This window comes from Trichechus manatus, unplaced genomic scaffold (genome assembly GCF_000243295.1).
Source record: "Trichechus manatus latirostris isolate Lorelei unplaced genomic scaffold, TriManLat1.0 scaffold00027, whole genome shotgun sequence".
NCBI classification, from domain to species: domain Eukaryota; kingdom Metazoa; phylum Chordata; class Mammalia; order Sirenia; family Trichechidae; genus Trichechus; species Trichechus manatus.
In genome coordinates, this window is record NW_004443963.1 from 16,315,267 (window position 1) to 16,334,082 (window position 18,816).

Sequence of the window (18,816 nt, forward strand, 5' to 3'; positions counted from 1 at the left end):
GTCGTGAGGGCTTGAGGGGTGGCAGCAGTTTCTGTCCCAGGGAAGGGCAGCAAGGGCGGGAAGGGTTGGCCAGCCCCAGACCTCAGTAGGCATCTGGCTTGCAGAGAGCCATGAGGACGACATGCTGGTGGACTGGTTCAAGCTTATCCACGAGAAGCACTTGCTGGTACGGCGGGAGTCCGAGCTGATCTATGTGTGAGTCCGCTCTCCTCCCTGGGCCCCGAGCTTCCCTTGCAGAATCCATGGAGCTTAGAATCGAAAATCTTCCTGATCTTCCTCATCACTGGCAGGGCAGGGCAGGGTGGCCTCCAGCTCGAGGCAGAATTGCTAATGGTTGGCTTATTCCCACTCTCCAGCTTCAAGCAGCAGAACCTGGAGCAGCGCCAGGCTGACGTGGAGTATGAGCTCCGGTGCCTTCTTAACAAGCCGGGTGAGTCCAGCCCGCATGCGTGGCGGCACTGCCCTGGGCTGGGCCCTGGTGACGTGGAAGAGGGGTTGGGAAGGGGTTGGATAGAACTGGGCTCTGGGTTCCAGGCCCAGGGGGATGGACAGAGTCGGGCTCTAGGCCCCAGGCCCAGGGGGATGGACAGAGCCAGGCTGTAGGCTTCAGGCCCAGGGAGATGGAAAGAGCCGGGCTCCAGGCTCCAGGCCCAGGATGATAGACAGAGCCGGGCTGTAGGCTCCAGGCCCCAGGGGGATGGACAGAGCTGGGCCCCGGGCTCCAGGCCCAGGGGGATGGACAGAGTCGGGCTGTAGACACCAGGCCCAGGGGGATGGACAGAGCTGGGCTGTAGGCCCCAGGCCCAGGGGAATGGACAGATCCAGGCTGTAGGCTTCAGGCCCAGGGGGATGGACAGAGCCGGGCTGTAGGCTCCAGGACCAGGGGAATGGGCAGAGCCGGGCTGTAGGCCCCAGGCCCAGGGGGATGGACAGAGCCAGGCTGTAGGCTCCAGGCCCAGGGGGATGGGTAGAGCTGGGCCCCGAGCTCCAGGCCCAGGGGGATGGACAGAGCCGGGCTGTGGACCCCAGGCCCAGGGGGATGGACAGAGTCGGGCTCTAGGCCCCAGGCCCAGGGGGATGGACAGAGCCAGGCTGTAGGCTTCAGGCCCAGGGGGATAGAAAGAGCCGGGCTCCAGGCTCCAGGCCCAGGGGGATGGAAAGAGCTAGCTCCAGGATCCAGGCCCAGGGAGATGGAAAGAGCTGGGCCCCGGGCTCCAGGCCCAGGGAGATGGACAGAGCCAGGCTGTAGGCTTCAGGACCAGGGGGATGGAAAGAGGCAGGCTCCAGGCTTCAGGCCCAGGGGGATGGAAAGAGCTAGCTCCAGGATCCAGGCCCAGGGAGATGGAAAGAGCTGGGCCCCGGGCTCCAGGCCCAGGGAGATGGACAGAGCCAGGCTGTAGGCTTCAGGACCAGGGGGATGGAAAGAGGCAGGCTCCAGGCTTCAGGCCCAGGGGGATGGAAAGAGCTAGCTCCAGGATCCAGGCCCAGGGAGATGGAAAGAGCTGGGCTCCAGGCTCCAGGCCCAGGGGGATGGACAAAGCTGGGCTGTAGGCTCCAGGCCCAGGGGGATGGACAGAGCCGGGCTGTAGATACCAGGCCTGGGTGGATGGACAGAGCTGGGCCCCAGGCTGCAGACCCAGGGGGATAGACAGAGCCAGGCTGTGGACCCCAGGCCCAGGGGGATGGACAGAGTCGGGCTGTAGGCTCCAGGCCTAGGGAGATAGATGGAGCCGGGCTGCAGGCTCCAGGCCCGGGTGGATGGACAGAGCTGGGCCCCAGGCTGCAGGCCCAGGGGGATAGACAGAGCCAGGCTGTGGGCCCCAGGCCCAGGGTAATGGACAGAGTCGGGCTGTAGGCTCCAGGCCTAGGGGGATAGATGGAGCTGGGCTGTAGGCTCCAGGCCCAGGGGGATGGAAAGAGCTAGCTCCAGGCTCCAGGCCCAGGGGGATGGAAAGAGCCAGGCTCCAGGCTCTAGGCCCAGGGGGATGGACAAAGCTGGGCTGTAGGCTCCAGGCCCAGGGAGATGGACAGAGCCAGGCTGCAGGCTCCAGGCCCAGGGGGATGGACAGAGCTGGGCTCTGGGCTCCAGTCCCAGGCTGGCCCAGATGAGTGGGTGGTAGCAGATGCCTGTCCAGGGGCAGCACTGGGTTCCCAGCCAACAGGTCATAGCATGGCAGGACTTCACCAGTGAGGGACAGGAAGGGCAGCAGGGCCTAGGGGAGAGGGAGGGCAGCAGGGCCTGGGGTAGTGGGCACAATGGGAGGATTAGACAGCCCTGGGTTCTGCCACCAACTTGCTGGGTGACCTTAGGCAGGTTCCTGGGCCTCACCAAGCCTCAGTGGCTTCATGTGTGAGATGGGCGTGAAGATACTACCTCCTAGGACATCCGTGGAATCAAGGGAGATGGTGGACATGGAAGGGCTCTGTGCTGCCTGAGGGGCTGGTGGTTATTATGCAGCTGAGTTGGGGTCTTACATGCCCTGTGCTGGGACACCAAGTGAGCCGCAGCTGCAGGCAGAGCAAGACCACAGGGCTTTGGCATGTCCCGGGCTGGGAACCAGGGTTTCTTATCACTCCCTGTAGCCAAGAGTGGTGCTTCCACGTGGCTCCCCTTGTTTTGGCCTCATGCCAGCCCTAGATGGCAGGAATCCTTGTTCCCATTTAACAGAGGAGGAGCTGGAAGGCAAGAGAGCTTAACAGACTTACCACTAGTGGTGGAGTTGGGCTTCCTTCCAGGTCTCTGAGCCAAGCTATCCTCTGACACACAGCCCCCCCTGCTGCTGAGGTGGTGGCCCTGCCTCTCAGTGACTGGGGGACTTGGGAGGCTGGATGAGGTCCAGAGGCAGTAGTGTCCATGGGGAAGCCATAGAAATGTCCCAGCCTTCCATGAGTCACTCCCAAATCTCCAGGAAGCTAGGTTGTTGTTGCAGCCTCTCCGCAGGAGCTGCAGCGACGTCCTGTGGCAGAAGTGGGAATAGCACCTGTGCATCCCTGGCCAGTCTGGCCCTGGGTTTATCGTATTGCTTCTGCAGCCCTTTGTGTGGTGGCAGCACATCCCGGGCTTGTCATCCTGTCCCAGACTTTGCTCCTGGAGAGCGAGACTGGTTTATAAGGCTGTGGAGGCCTTATAAAGTCACCATTAGTGGCAAAGCTTGAGGGTGTCGGGCTGCCTGGGTTCAAATACTTGCTCCACACTTGCTAGTGGTGTGACACTGCACCAGGACTTAGCCTCCTTGAGCCTCAGTTTCCCCACATGTATATCAGGGACAGTCACTGTACCAAAAAGAATTGGTCAATGTTCAACCATTTCAGGAGGTAGCATACGATCAAGCACTGATGGTATTGAAGGAGAAGTCCAAGCTGCACTGAAGGCGTTGGCTGAAAAACAAGGCTCCAGGAATTGATGGAATACCAGTTGAGATGTTTCAACAAATGGATGCAACGCTGGAAGCGCTCACTCATCTATACCAAGAAATTTGGAAGACAGCTACCTGGCCAACTGACTGGAAGAGATCCATATTTGTGCCCATTCCTAAGAAAGGTGATCCAACAGAATGTGGAAACTATTGAACAATGTCATTAATATCACATGCAAGTAAAATTTTGCTGAAGACAATTCAAAAGTGGTTGTAGCAGTACATCGGCAGGGAACTGCCAGAAATTCAAGCCGGATTTAGAAGAGGACATGGAACAAGGGATATCATTGCTGATGTCAGATGGATCTTGACTGAAAGCAGAGAATACCAGAAAGATGTTTACCTGTGTTTTATTGACTATGCAGAGGCATTCGACTGTGTGGATCATAACAAATTATAACATTGTGAAGAACAGAATTCCAGAACACCTACTTGTGCTCATGAGGAACCTGTGTATAGACCAAGAGGCAGTTCAGATAGAACAAGGGGATACTGTGTGGTTTAAAATCAGGGAAGATGTGCGTCAGGGTTATATCCTTTCACCATACTTATTCAATCTGTATGCTGAGCAAATAATCCGAGAAGCTAGACTGTATGAAGAAGAACGTGGTGTCAGGATTGGAGGAAGACTCATTAACAACTTGTGATATGCAGATGACACAACCTGAAAGTGAAGAGAACTTGAAGCACTTATGATGAAGATCAAAGATACAGCTTTCAGTATGGATTACAGCGCAACATAGAGAAAACAAAAATCCTCATAACTGGACTAGTGAGCAACATCATGATAAATGAAGAAAAGATTGAAGTTGTCAAGGATTTCATTTTACTTGGATCCACAATCATTGCCCATGGAAACACAGGCAAGAAATCAAACCATGCATTGCATTGGGCAAATCTGCTGCAAAAGACCTCTTTAAACTGTTAAAAAAGCAAAGATGTCACCTTGAGGACTAAGGTTTGCCTGACGCAAGCCATGACATTTTCAATCACCGCATATGCTTATGAAAGCTGGGCAATGAATAAGGAAGACCAAAGAAGAATTGATGCCTTTGAATATGGTGTTGGTGAAGAATATTGAATATGCCGTGGACTGCTGAAAGAATGAAAAAAATCTGTCTTGGAAGAAGTACAGCCAGAATGCTCCTTAGAAGTAAGGATGGTGAGACTTTGTCTCATGTACTTTGGACATGTTATCAAAATGGACCAGTCCCTGGAGAAGGACATCATGCTTGGTAAAGTAGAAGGTCAGTGAAAGAGAGGAAGACCCACAACGAGATGGATTGACACAGTGGCTGCAACAATGGGCTCAAACATAGCAACAATTTTGGGGGTGGTGCGGTACCTGGCAGTGTTTTGTTCTGTTGCGTATAGGGTCACTGAGTCGGAACTGACTTGGCAGCACCTAATAAAAACACTATATTGGGGACAACAGCTTACATGTGTCTCAGATTTGGGAAGTGGCAGAGTGGGATTTGAACTTGGGTAGATGATTCTGAAGCCCTTGCTCTGTCCCCAGGACTCTGCTGGGCCATTTGCTCCGTATTTCACCAAGGGTAGTGGGTGTAGGGAAGTGAGGGCAGTGGCTGAGAGGGCCTGGAGACAGAGAGGCCTTGGTGGAAGATGCTGTGGAGGGCAGGCTGAGAGTGGGCACCTGTCTTAGTAGTTTAGTGTTGCTGTAATAGAAATACCACAAGTGGGTGGCTTTAACAAACAGAAACTTATTTTCTTAGTTTTGTAGGTTAGAAGTCTGAATTCAGAGTGCCAGCTCTAGTGGAAGCTTTTTCTCTCTGCCAGCTCTGGGGGAAGGTCCTTGTCTCTTTTTAAGATCTGTGGGCCTGGTGTTCCTTGGAGATCTCATGTGTCTTGGCATCAGTTTTTCCCTGGGTCTAGGAGGTTCTCAGCAGAGGGGCCCCGGGTCCAAAGGATGCGCTTTGCTCCCAGCCCCTTGGCTCTTCCTGGTCATAGCAGGTCCCTCCCTCTCTGCTTGGTTTTCTCTGCTTTTATCTCTTGTAAGACAGAAGGTGATGCAGACCACACTCCCAGGGAAACTCCCCTTACATCAGATCAGGGCTGTGACCTGAGTAAGGGTGTTGCATCCCACCCTAATCCTGCCTCATTAACATAACAAACATAACCTAATCCTCTTTAACATGACCTAATCGTGCCCTATAGGGTCACTGTGAGTTGGGTTTGGTTTTTTTTGTTTTGTTTTTTTAAATTCCTGCCTCAGGAGTCCTGGTGGCTCAGTGGTTAAGAGCTGGGCTGCTAACCAAAAGGTCAGCAGTTTGAATCCACCAGCCACTTCTTGGAAACCCTATGCGGCAGTTCTACTCTGTCCAGTAGGGTTGACTACGAGTCGGAGTCGACTCAACGGCAATGGGGTAATGCTGCCTCATTAACATTAATGGGCAGCTCACTCCCAAATGGGACCATAACCACAGGCATAGAGGCTATGATCTTATATCACATCTCAAAATGGAGGAAAATCAGATCACAAAATAGAGGACAACCGCACAATACTGGGAATCATGGCCTAGCCAAGTTGACATATATTTTTGCGGGACACAATTCAATCCAAGGCAGCACCCATCCTCTAGGAGGCTGCAGGTGGGTGGGAGGAAGGCCCTGAGGATGGTCCTGTGGGATGGCTCTGGGGCCTTAAGAGGAGAGAATGCCTGGAGGTATATACAACATCAGGGAAACCTGGCTGGGCTTCTTGTCCCCAGTGTTCTGGTATCTTTTGGCACTTGGGCCTCCTCCATGGACTTGAAAGAATGTCCCAGTATGCCTCTTGGGTCACGTGACTTCTTCTGCATGGGAACCCCTGGGGCTCCCTGTTACCTTCCACCTCTGGCCCAGCTTTGCTGGCCAGGCGACCTTTAGGAACTCTTGGTGACCTGACTCGAATCCTGCCTCCCCTAAAAAACTACTAAGAAACATTTGTGGGATGGGTGGGTGAACACAAGGGGGACCCTGGGCTCACACTGGCCTGTGTTCTCAGAACATGTGTGGCACTGGCCCCCCAGGGCCCCCTTGAGGGAGTTTTTTGGTAGACAGCCTAGTATTCTTGCTCTCTGATATAATGACCTTCATTTCCCCAAGAACTTGTTACCTCCCCTATCTGGGACCCTTCTTTCTGTCATAATGCCCAGCCTGGCCCACAGCCTGCACTTCTTACTTAGGCGGTGGTTCCCGGCCTCCTGGGGGAGGCAAGAGGGTTTTCCCACTGCTCATACTCCCTATCTCTATTCCCTGGGCAGAAAAGGACTGGACGGAGGAGGACCGGAGCCGGGAGAAGGTGCTGATGCAGGAACTTGTGACCCTCATTGAGCAGCGCAATGCCATCATCAACTGCCTTGACGAGGACCGGCAGAGGTGACATGGCTGAGGGGTGGGAGCTCCAGCCAGGGTGGCCTCCCTGGGGAGGGGCGGGGTCCAGAGCAGGCCGTGCCTCAGGCCCCATGGGCCGGGCAGTGCCCGACACATGGTCCCCCACCCCAGGAGCAGGCCAGCCCTGCCTCCCTGACAGCAGTCCCAGTGTACCCTTGCTTGAGCCTGGGCGGAACTGGAGGCTGGAGGGGACTTGGAGATTATCTGTTCCTTCCTCCTGTGGGAGGCTCAGTTTCCCTTTCTTGTTGCAGGGAGGAAGAGGAAGACAAGATGTTGGAAGCCATGATCAAGAAGAAAGGTGAGTTCTGGAGCCATGGAGGCTGGATGAACTCTTGATACTATTGCCCTGAGATAATCTTTAGACCTTAAATTAAAAATATCCTGTGAAGTCTTCCTAGAAGCAACAATAGCTTAACTAGTACAGAATGTCTGCCTTGAGCATTGTGCTCTTTTAAGATCTAACTATATGGAATCAAACTGATACAGCAACTGAAAAGATTAGATAGGAACCTTAGGGGGCAGTGAGTTTATGTTAATGGCAGAGGAACAACTCAGAAAAGGAGGGTGAGAATGGTTGTGTAACTCAAAGAATGTAATCAATGCCACTGAATTGTACATGTAGAAACTGTTGAATTGATGTATGTTTTTGCTGTGTATATTCTCAACAACAACAAAAAATAAATTATTTTAAAAAAGAAGAAGAAAGATGAGGCCCCTCCTAGGAACGAGGCTGGTGCCAGGGGCTCTGGCCCATCTGAACCCGTGTGTGTGCTCAGCCCAGGGGTGGAGGGTGAGGGGGTGGGTTGAACAGAGGGTTGGAGTGGGTGCTACAGGGATGGAGGTGCTTAAGCATCTGTGCCTGTGTTTTTCTGGGAGGACTGTGTGAAAGGCAGGCCAGCTACAGCCAGGAATCTGTGGCTGGGCTCTCAGGGTGGGCATGGGATGCTCTGATACCCATGGAAGGACTGTGGGATGTGGGGCGGGCATTTTCCAGGGTGGGCTTGCCTTAAGCTGTGCACCACCTTGAGATCTGCAGCTGTTCTTGGGCTACCATGGGGGCATGAATAGTGCCTGGGATGGCTAAGAATGTCAGGAGCCCTGGGTTTTGGTCTTGGCTCCACCAGTGACTCCGTGATCTTGTGGTTAAGTCTGGACACTGGAGTCAGGCTGCTCTGATTCCCGTCCGAGCTCTGCCACTTATGAGCTGGGTGACTCTGAGCCAGCCCCTTCACCCCTCCTTTCCTGCAAAATGGGGATGATAATGACACCCACTTCAGGTGTGTGGAGGAGTCCAGAGATCAGCTGTGTAAAGCACTTAGCTCAGCTGCCGCTAGTCTATTTCAAAGAACCATGTTTTTCCTGTGTATAAAACGAGCGGCTTGGACAGACAATCCCCTGAGGTTTCTTCTAGCTCTGACAGTTGGTATTGGCTTCGCCTCAGTAACACACAGAGCTGTGAGCACCAGTCCAGGGGAGCAGGCACCTTTTACAGATACACTTATGCCCTGCTTCAGAGTTCCCAGACTGCTGTCATTTGTTTGTCTCCTGGTCCTTGCCAAAACACTGGGAATGGGGTATGGCCCCATTCTGTAGATGAAGAAACAGAGGCTCTGAATGACTGGCCCAAGGCTTCACTGTGAGGAGGTGTGGAGCTGGGCTGAACCCTTGTTGGCGGTTACTCCCATGCCTTTGTCCCCTGGCCTGCCTGGGAAGGACTCCCCTGCCCCCCACTCCTGTTAAGTGTTCCCCTTTCTCTTCTGCAGAGTTCCAGAAGGAGAGTGAGCCCGAAGGCAAGAAGAAGGGGAAGTTCAAGACCATGAAAGTGCTGAAGCTGCTGGGAAACAAGCGTGATACCAAGAGCAAGTCCCCCGAGGACAAGAGCTAACAGCCAGGGAGCAGCTGGGGACGAACACCACCTTCCTGGCTCAGCCCTGGGCTGGCTCTGCTGTGGGAAGCAGTTGAGAGGAAAGATGAATTCCGGGGAGGGAGCCTCTGGTTGACGGCCTCTCCCTCCTCAGGGCCCTCTGGCTGGTCTGGGCCAAAGAATGTTCTTTCCTCTTCTTTGAGCCTCAGGCAGCTGTGGCTCGGTCCTGCTCAGTCTGGTTCTGTGGAATCCAGATGCTGTGACTGATCCAAAGAGCAAGCAGGGTCCTGGGAGGGGCAGCAGCTGGTCACGCCCACCCCTTGTCCTGCCCAGTCTCCACTGAGATGGACATGCCCTTCAGTCCCTCCTCCCTTCCGTACCACATCTAGGTGGGATTCTTAGCCATAAAAATTCAGCACCGGAAGGTCCTTCCCCCTCACCCTGATGCACTCGGATGCACTGGCTGCTTCTTCCTGCCCAGCCCCAGTGTTGGGTCCTTGTTATCCCTCCCAGCCCAGGATTTTGGGACTCCAGCCCCTGAGTCTCACTTTCTCCTCACTCAGAGCTCTATTTATGGAGTTGAGTTGGTCATGGGGGTCTGTGTTGTGTCCTCACACGTGAATGGGCCTGACAAACACTTTCTTCTCTCCTCAAAGTTCTAGGAGATGCTTCTCTCATCTCCCCTATCTCATGGAAACCTCACTTCCTGGGACACAGGGCTGCGATGGCCATGCTAGAGCAGGTGGGCCCCCTCTGGCTCCCCTTAGTGCTGTGGCCATCATGGAGGGCCTCAGGGAGGAGGTCCAGTTGCAGTTCCTGGGTTATCGGCCTAGGGAGGGTGCGCTTGGAGTAGGTGCTAATCCTGATTCTTTAACATGTTTTAGTCTGGTCCCTAATTGAGAGCTTTCCTCCACCACCCCAGGTCTAGGATAGCGGCCCCTTTCCGTTCATGGCCATCATTGACCTGACTCCTCACACTCCTCTGTTGTCAGCTCTCTCCCTGTCTGGGATGGCTGTGGGAGAGGAGGAGCCGATGGGGACAACCACCTTTCCCCCAGGGAACGTGCCCAGCACCCTTGGTGGAAGCACTGTTGTCATAAGCTATCTCTGGGACATCTCTAAGGCCCCTTCCCTCAATACACCTCTGGGAAAAGACTGTACTGTATTAACGCACTAGAATTTTCCTCACCAACAATAAATGGAGATAGCTGCTGTTGCCAGCACCCTGTGCCACGTGGTGCTTTTCCCTCTGCAAGGTCAGCCTTCTTCCTGCCTTGGCCTCACCTTGTGGCTGGGCATCTTTGTTTGCCTAGGAAGGTCTGGGGCCATGTTGGGGCTGTCTACTGACAGGGGCCTCAGCCCTAACTGCCTGCCACTGGGCAGGGCTCCCCTTGCAGGGAGAGGTGGCTCCCGCACCTCTGTAGACCCTGGTGATCTTCCAAATGTGCCTGTTGACCTAGAGCTGGGATCCCAACTCAAGAGGCCTTCCAGGGGCCAGGCAGGGAACATACATGAACGGGCCGGATGTAACCAAAGGGGGAAGTTGTTCCTCGCTTAAGCCAACTGTAGCCTATGGGAGTGTGGGCCCAGTGTTGCCAGATCTTTCCACTTTTCAAAAGAAGCCAGAAATCTAGATTTTTGTGTGTGAAATTGTGTTGGCAACAAATTTGAAATTAAATCAAGGGCAGGCTGATACGGGGTTGTCAAGGGTGGGCTGGATTTGTCCTGGGTTCTCCAGTTTGCTGTCTCTGGCTCAGTGGAGGGGACTTCAAGACGGAGGCCAGCTGTTCTGTCCTGTCTCACCCTCTGCCCTCAGGTTCTTGCTGCTGGGCCTATGGAAAGTTCCTGAGACAGCCCTTGACCTGGCCCTCCCCTCTTATCTGTTGGTGGCTGCAGGGCCCTGTTTATTTTGCCAACCAAAACTTGGGTCAGGCTGGGTCATCTGACCTACCTGATGGGAGTCCCTCCAGGTGCAGGAGACAGTCCAGGAGGGGTGGCTGGAATTTCTAAACTCTTGGTGGTTTAGGGGACAGGAATATGACAGAATATTGGAAGATGTAGGTATTGGCTGGTATCAGGGCTCAGTCTGATCCCCCGACCCCTCTGTGTTTCTTTCTGTGGACAGGGGGTTTAAAGGAAAGCCACGAAGCTATCTTTAATCCTGAGTAGGTCCTTGGTTATGGTATCTTGGTGAGCCTGAGTTCTCATGCAGGAATTTCGAGCCATGGCAGAGGTTTATTGAGACAATGAAGTGAAAGTGTCTCCCACAGCCCAGTCCATCCCACAGCCCAGGGGTGCTTAAAAAGCATGTTGGTATTTCTACTTGATGTATGCAAACAGGTAGCCAGAAACCACTGGTGCTTAAAAAAATAACTCTCTGAACAAATAGTCCTTATCCCTTTGAAAACAAAACAGTGTGTGTAATGACCTACATTCAACGTGTTTTATCGGCCATTTAATTGTAGTTAAACATTTACCCAAGGCTGTTAAGAAGTCAACTAAGTAGGTCCTAAGGCAAGTAAGGAAGAAGGAATCTATTCCAAAATTCTGGAGACCCAGTGTGTAGGACACACAGAGGCTAAGGGGTGAGAAGAGGGCCCTGTTGGAATGTCCTTAGACACGTGTCCTGGATGGTGAGATGCTGGTCTGGCTTTCACTCTGTGGGACACTTTCTTCCAGAAAAGACTAAATGTGTGTATGTTATGTGTCTCTCGGATGCTCTAGCACCTGACCGTGCATCCCTGGACAGCGTCTGAGGAGAGTCAGCTCATTCTTTTGAGACGTGGCCCATTTTTTAGGGTGCTGGATTTGCCCAGGGTACCCTAGGCTAGGGCAGTGCTTTGCTACCATTTGACATGGCCGAAGGCCAGTTTAGGGGGATGACCCTGTTCAGCCAAGAGGCGGGCTTTGGTGGTCGAGGTTGGGGCGACCCTATTCCTGTCTCCTGAGACAGATTAAGCAGTGGTAAGAGCCTTCCTGAGCTCCTCACTCCTCTTGTAGTCAATATCTTCCATTTCCCGTAGTTTCTGCAAAAGGCATCAGAAAGCGGGCACCAGGGGTAGGGGCTTCAGGAGCCAGCACAGATGTGAACCTGGGGTGTGACCTCTGAAACCTGTGGCCACTGCTGACCCTTTATTTCTACTCACCTTATGCTTGCCCCCGACCCCCTACTCACGGTGGGTGCATCCCCTCCCCCAGGGCCCTGGTGGTCTCTCCCACCTGGGAAATTTCAGCAAGGATGATTCCTCGGTACTGCCTGCCCTGCCCCAGGGCCTCCATGGCAGCCAGGAACTCTTTCCTCTCCTGGATTTCCTTCACCACTGGACAGAGGAGAAGGGCCATCAGTGTTCACACGCTCCTGTGAGGGGTGGTGGGGGGCAGTGGGGACCTCGGGGAGGGGAAGTGGCTCTGTAGTCAAATGGTGTTTCTTTCTCACTTGGTGGCCTGCAGGGACCTCCTGCCACCAGATTCTGGGCCCCTCCACACACCCTTCCTCCACCAGTGTATTTGTACCCCCCAGTGGCTTACGTTGTTCAAACCGGTCCAGTTCAGGGGCTGGCTCCTCCTGGTGCACTGGAGGGGCCTTCCTTTTGCGCTCCTCTGGCTCCTTCCCAGTGGCAAAGATATTTTGGAGTCTTCGTTTCTCCTTCTCCAGATCTCCTGTAGGGCCCAGAGATGGCCTCTTAAGGGGTGAAGTGATCCCATTCATAGTCTGTGTTCCCAACTGGGCATGCTGGCTCCAAGGTGCCTGGGAAACTTGGGTAGGCCTTCTTTGGACCCAACACCTTCTACCCTGGGGCTCCTGGGCTTGTCATGTCAAGATAGGCAGGAAGGGGTTGAACGAACAGAAAAGAACCCTGCCAAACCCCCCACATGGCTTTGGTGCAGAGCAAAGACCATTCAGGCATGTGGGGCTTTGGTGCAGAGCAAAGACCATTCAGGCATGTGGGGCTTTGGTGATGTCTGTAGCAGAGGCCTGTATGAGGGGGCTGCAGGGAGATGTTAGGGGGTCTGGGTCAAAAGTTAAGTCAGATGCTAAGTGGGAGGGACGGGGAAGGACAGCTCTGTGAAGAGCACGGGAGTGCAGAGGAGCTCTGGATTTGAGGGACAATGTGTGCTTGAGAGCAGTGGCTGTAAGACTTGACAGCTGAACATGCATCAGGGAGGTCTGGGAAAAGAGAATCAGGACCACTGAACTGTCTCGCCTGGGCCCTGGACACCCCAAGCTAATGTGCCAAGGCTTGAAGCTTTAGTGTAAAAAGCCTGGGAATTGTGACTCCATAGATACCTGCTCCCCTGCCACCCTTTCCTCTCTCCTCCAGCCCGTGAGGGAGGTAGGAGAGGCTCGCCCAGCCCTCACTCACTGGTGGCTTGAGGCTTGAACTGCTCCCGAGTGTAGGCCCCGTTGGCTTGGCACATGCTGGCAGGCCGGAGGTGGGGCCGGGTGGCCAGGATGGGAGGCAGGTAGATGACTGAGGCTGGCTGCTTTGGAGGGGACACCCTCTGGCTGAATGTCGGGCTGCAATGCAGGGGCAGCGAGTCTCCTCCTGGGGAAGGCAGTGTCAGGGTGGGGGACCTGCCTGGCTTCTGTTTTTTAATTATAAAAACGACACCTGCTTCTTAAAATAAGTCGAACAGTACTGAAGGGTCTTCTCTGCTCGTTTGCAACTCTCCTTCTACAAGGGGCATTGGTAATTTGGTGGTCCCTTTGCATGCTTTTCAATACTTATACATGTTCAAAGACATATGTGCACTGTATGGTTTTTTTTCAAACACTGGATTATACTATATTCAATAATAGATTCTTTTCACTTAATTTACCATGGACATCCTTCCAGATGAATCCATTTATATATAACTTATTTTTCATAGTTGTCTGTTAGTCCTTAGAATGCATACATTATTTATTCAACTAGTCTCCTACTTTCAGAACTTCAGGTTGTTTCCAGGTTTTTGTTCTTTTTTTTTTAATTATTGCTTCAAACAATGCTGCAATAAACATCCTTGTTCATCAAGGCTTCATGCTGGTGCTTTTATTTCTACAGGATGCATTCCTGAAACCTGCTTGGTCCAAGGGTGGGGGGGCACAGTTTGGACGGTAACAGACACCTGTCCTCCTGCTGGCTGTCCCCACTGCCGCAGCCCCTGGTGCTCCTCCTCCAGGCCAGCCAGATGTGTCACCTCGTATCTGGTTGACTGTCCCTTCCTCTCAATCCCTGTAAAGCCCAGCTCAGAGCAGCCCAATCCGCTGTTTTGATCTGGCCCGTCTACCTTTCCAGCCTTTTGTCATCCATTCAGCAAATATATATTGAGCATTACTATGTGCCAGGCCCTGGACACTGGGGTTAAAGTGTTAGTAAGACAAAGTCCTGCCCTCTCCTTGGGGTGGGGGCAAGGATGATACAATAAGTACAATATATATGTTACAAGTATGTTAAAGAGCCTTAGAGGCACAGCGGTTAAGTGCTCAGCTGCTAACTGAAAGTTCGGTGGTTTGAACCTACCCAGCTGCTCCACAGAAGAAAGACTTGGTGATCTGCTCCTGTAAAGATTACAAGCTAGAAAACCTATGGGGTAGCTGTACTGTGTCACATGGGGTCACTGAGTCAAAAATTGACTCAACAGCATCCGATAACAACATACAGTATGTTAGATGGTGACCCACCACCTGTCAGTTTGTCATACTGTGGTGGCTTGTGTGTTGCTGTGATGCTGGAAGCTATGTTACCAGTATTTCAAATACCAGTAGGGTCACCCATGTTGGACAGGTTCCAGTGAACTTCCAGACTAATTCCAGACTAAGACTAGGGAGAAGGGCCTGGTGATCTGCTTCTGAAAATTAGCCAATAAAAATCTTATGGCTCACAACAGAACATTGCCTGACTCGCTTGCTTTGGACATGTCATCAGGAGGGATCAGTCGCTGGAGGAGGACATCATGTTTGGTGAAGCAGAGCGCCAGTGAGAGCAGGGGAGACCTTTGGAGAGATGGATTGGCACAGTGGATGCAATGATGGACTTGAACAAAGCAGTGATTGTGAGGATGACGTGGGACAGAGCAACATTTTGTTTTGGTGTACATAAGGTCGCCATGAGTCGGAGTTGACTCAATGGCAGCTAACTATGTAGATGGTGGCAGTGCAGGGATGGCGCATAGGGAGTATCATAGCAGGGCTTACAAGTTTAAATGCAGTGGCCAGGGCAGGCTTCACCAACAGTAGCATTTGTGAAAAGACCCCAAAGTGGTGAGGCCAGCTGTGCAGATATCTGAGGGAAGGGCATTCCAGGTGGAAGAAGCAGTGAGAGCAAAAGCCTGAGGTGGGAGTGGGCCTGGAGCATCTGAGGACAGCTAGGAGGCAGGGGGGTGGGGTGGGGGCAGAGGTCAGAGGGCATAGATGGCAACACAGTGCAGGGCCCTGGAGCCTCTGGAAAGACTGGCCTTTACTATAGTGGCACGGGCAGCCCTTGGAGGGTGTTGCGCAGAGGAGTGACATGCTCCCCTTTGGCTGCTGTCGAAACAGTGCAGAGGGCCAACGGCAGAGGTGTGGAGACCAATTTTGAGACTACTGAAGTCATGTCAGGGAGAGACGTTGGGGACCTGGGCCGGGCGGTTGCAGTGGGAGTGGGGAGAGGTGGGAGTATCAGGATCCTGTATGAAGGTGAAGCAGACAGGATGCTGACCAGCCGGATGTGGGGTCTGGGAGAAAGAGAGGAGTCCAGGATGACTCCAAGGTATCTGTCCCGACGAAGTGGGAGGATGGAGCTACCATTACTTCCCACTCACCTTCCTCTTCTCGCACCCTCCACCAAGGCCACTCTTCTCTGAAGAGATGCTGCGCTTCCCAGAATGTCCCTTCCTTCCCTTCCCCATTTCTCCTGTCCAGTGCCAAATGCTACCTCTTCCGCTGGGCCTTTGAGGCAAATAATTATGGCCTGAGTAACTCTGGGAGTTAAGGTGAAGGAATGGGATTTGTGGCTTGCAACAGAATTTAAGCTAAGCTGCAAAACAATGAGTAGAATCTGGTTAAGAGGAGAGACCTAGAGAGCAGATTCTAGAAGAGACCAGGCTCAACACCAAGGGTTGGGGGAAATTTTTTCAAAGAAAATTTAGCCAGACACAAAAGGACGAATATTGTATGACCTCATTTATATGAAATACCTAAAATAGACAAAAGCATAGAGACAGAGTAGATTAGTGGTTACTGCTGGAGCGGGGAGGGAGGGGATGGGAGTTACTGCTTACTGGGTACAGAGCTTCTGTTTGGGGTGATGGAAAAGTTTTGGAAACAAAACTGGTTATGATGGTGAGTGTGACTGTGAGTGTGATTAATGTCACTGGACTGTACACTTGAAAATTTTATGTTGTGTACCTTTTACTACAATAAAAAAAATGCGGGGGGGGGGGAAGAAAACTTTTTTTTTAAAAAAAAAAGAAAGAAAAGAAAACCAGGCAAACCAGGTACTTGGGTGGGCCTAACCACTGATGAAATAAATACCGAGCACCTGTTTTACGTGCTGGGGCTACAGTGAACAGGGCAGACCCAGTCCTTGGTATTTACTTTTTGTGCAATTTCTAGCACATTCTCTCTGTAGTCAGGCTACAGTTGACACCATATTATTAGTAGATTACTGAATTATGTGATTCAAATGTGTGATGGCACCAGGCCCTGGCAGCCTGAGATGTCCTTGTCCATGGTGAGGAAGCAGATCTGACCCCTGAACTGGCCTGACGGAGCCTCCCTCCCCTAGCCAGTGCAGGGTGGGCACAGCCAGTATTTGCCTGACTGTCCCTCCCTACACTTCTGTGGTCGATCAGATGCCCTCCCAGTAGGCACATTCATTCCTTTGAGAAGGCAATAGCTACCAGCAGATCTCAGTAACATCCAGCAAGCTTGGGCCTTCTGTGTAGAGAGGTGAGCTGTGGAAAGGCTTGGTGTATTCTTCCTAAGTGGGAATCAGCCGATCATCTTGTTTCTATTAGCTATGCTATGAATGAATAAAACTACAAACAAGACACATATACAGTCCTGTCCTTTGGAGAGCTCACATGGTATGCGTGTAACAAGGCGGGACAGATTACAGATGTGTTGAGACTGAGGTGTCCTGGTGGTGTAATGGTTAAGGACTTGGCTGCTGGCTGAAAGGTCAGCAGTTTGAACTCACCAGCCACTCCATGGGAGATATGGGGCAGTTCTACTCCGCTTTATAGGGTCACTATGAATAAGGATGACTGAAAAATTGATGCCTTGTATTATAGTGTTGGAAAAGAATACAGAATATACCATGGACTGCCAGAAAAACAAACAATTCTGTCTTGGAAGAAGTACAGCCAGAATGCTCCTTATAAGCAAGGATGGAGAGACGTTGTCTCACATACTTTGGGCATGTCATCAGGAGGGACCTGTCCCTGGAGAAGGACATCATGCTTGGTCAGCAAAAAAAAAGAGGAAGACTCTCAAAAAGATGGGCTGAGAGTGGCTGCAACAATGGGCTCAAACGCAGCAACAACTGTGAGCATGGTACAGGACTGGGCAGTGTTTCATTCTGTCATACATAGGGTCACTAGGAGTAGGAACCGACTCGATGGCAACTAACAACAACAACGTGAAATTGACTTGACAGCAACAGATTTGGGTTTGGTTTGTGTTAAGACTATTTGGCTGGACAGAAAGTTTCCATTGGGCTGAGATTCTTTGGGAAGCTCAGCTAGAGCCAGACCTGCAGGAGAGTTGTCATTGTACCAGCACCTATGTCCAGGGAAGAGACAAAGGCCGCACTGGGTCAGTTCCACAGGAGCAAGGATCGGAGATACCATGTTTGTTTTTTTTTTTTTTTTTGATCTTTGTCTTTTAAAATGAGGTCCCTCACTCCTTAGTATTGAAGAGCATACAAAATGTGGCCCAGAATCCCTCTGCCCAGGAAGTCTCTGCTGACCACCTCTTACTTTTCATGGTGTCCATGATGTGGCGCTGCTGGAAATTGGTCAGTTTGGATTCCTTCATCATCACTGCAAGATAAAGCATCTCTGTGAGGCCTACTGGGCTGCAGACAGACGCCTTCGCCCTACCTTATTTAAAATTGTACCCCTCCATTCTGCACCCGAACACAATATTCCGCTCTGCCTTCCCTGCTTCATCTTTTTTACAGCACTCATCACCATTTAAGTTCTATACATGTAACTGATTTATTTGTTGTTATCCTCTTACTAGATTAGCTCCATGAGGGCAACAATTTTTGCTGTTTCTTCCCCGTTTTGTTAACCTCTGTATCCTCAGCACCTACAACAGTGTCTAAAACATATATATAAACCAAAAACAAACCAGTTGCCATCGAGTCCATTCTGACTCATGGTGACCCCATGTGTTGCACAGTAGGACAACGCTCCAGAGGGTTTTCAAATCTGTGAGCTTTTGGAAGCAGAATGCCAGGCCTTTCTTCTGAGGTGCCTCTGGGTGGGTTTGAACCTCCAACCTTTCGGTTAGTAGTCAAGTGCTTAACCATTTGTGCCACCCAGAGACTCCTAAAGTACACAGTAGGCTCTTAAAAAAACGTTGAGCAAATCAAAGAGCAAGTATTCATTAAGCCCGTGCTAGAGGCTGGGGCTGCAATGGTGAGCCCCAACAGGCACAATTCCTGTCCTGACGGAGTTCATGATCTAGGGAGAGATGGACATCAATCCAATAGACACAATTAAATATCTGACTACAGGTTGGGCTAAGCTCAGTGAAGAAAAAGGTATCTGCTAGTGTGAGGGCAGTAACAGGTGGTTCTGCCCTGGTGGTGGTAGTGGTGGGAAGGGCTTCCCTGCGGCAGTTAGAACTGTGATCGAAAGAATGCACAGGAGTTAACTACTCTAAAATTCTGGCAAGCTGTAGGACAGGCTTTTCATCTGTAAAATGAAAACCGCTATTGCTAAGCCACAGATCATGTAGGGGAGAACTGAGGTTACAGAGAGTAACAGTTACCACCACTCTTCGAGTCCTTCAACACACTGACCTCTGAGCAGCTCGCAGGTCGCCGGGGTGTAAGTGGCTGGCTGGGGGCAGCGCCAGAACCCCGTTCCTTTGGTCACTGCCCCCAGCCTCTCCTGGGAAGCCATGGGAGGGCCCTGAGGAGGGAAAGACGCAATGAAACACCCCGTCTC

The 18,816-nt window shown here is 52.0% G+C and overlaps 2 protein-coding genes across 2 annotated transcripts in view; one reads left to right on the forward strand and one right to left on the reverse strand.

Annotated features, from left to right (window-relative positions):
- Positions 1 to 8,754, forward strand: part of MICALL1 (MICAL like 1) — a gene marked incomplete at its 5' end in the record, with an annotated part of 31,755 nt that extends 23,001 nt beyond the window's left edge. Inside the window, 5 exons of the mRNA XM_004374035.2 lie at positions 105 to 195; positions 357 to 430; positions 6,680 to 6,794; positions 7,061 to 7,107; positions 8,573 to 8,754. Of these exons, the coding sequence (XP_004374092.1) occupies positions 105 to 195; positions 357 to 430; positions 6,680 to 6,794; positions 7,061 to 7,107; positions 8,573 to 8,694 (449 nt within the window). The remainder of the gene's footprint in view (positions 1 to 104; positions 196 to 356; positions 431 to 6,679; positions 6,795 to 7,060; positions 7,108 to 8,572) is intronic.
- Positions 8,755 to 11,500: 2,746 nt separating this feature from the next.
- Positions 11,501 to 18,801, reverse strand: CUNH22orf23 (chromosome unknown C22orf23 homolog). Its single transcript, XM_012554865.2, is given in 7 exon segments — positions 11,501 to 11,546; positions 11,548 to 11,699; positions 11,893 to 11,993; positions 12,202 to 12,333; positions 13,038 to 13,220; positions 17,617 to 17,679; positions 18,669 to 18,801. Coding segments are annotated over 7 exon segments (780 nt in total). The 5' UTR covers positions 18,772 to 18,801.
- Between the last annotated feature and the right edge of the window lie 15 nt (positions 18,802 to 18,816).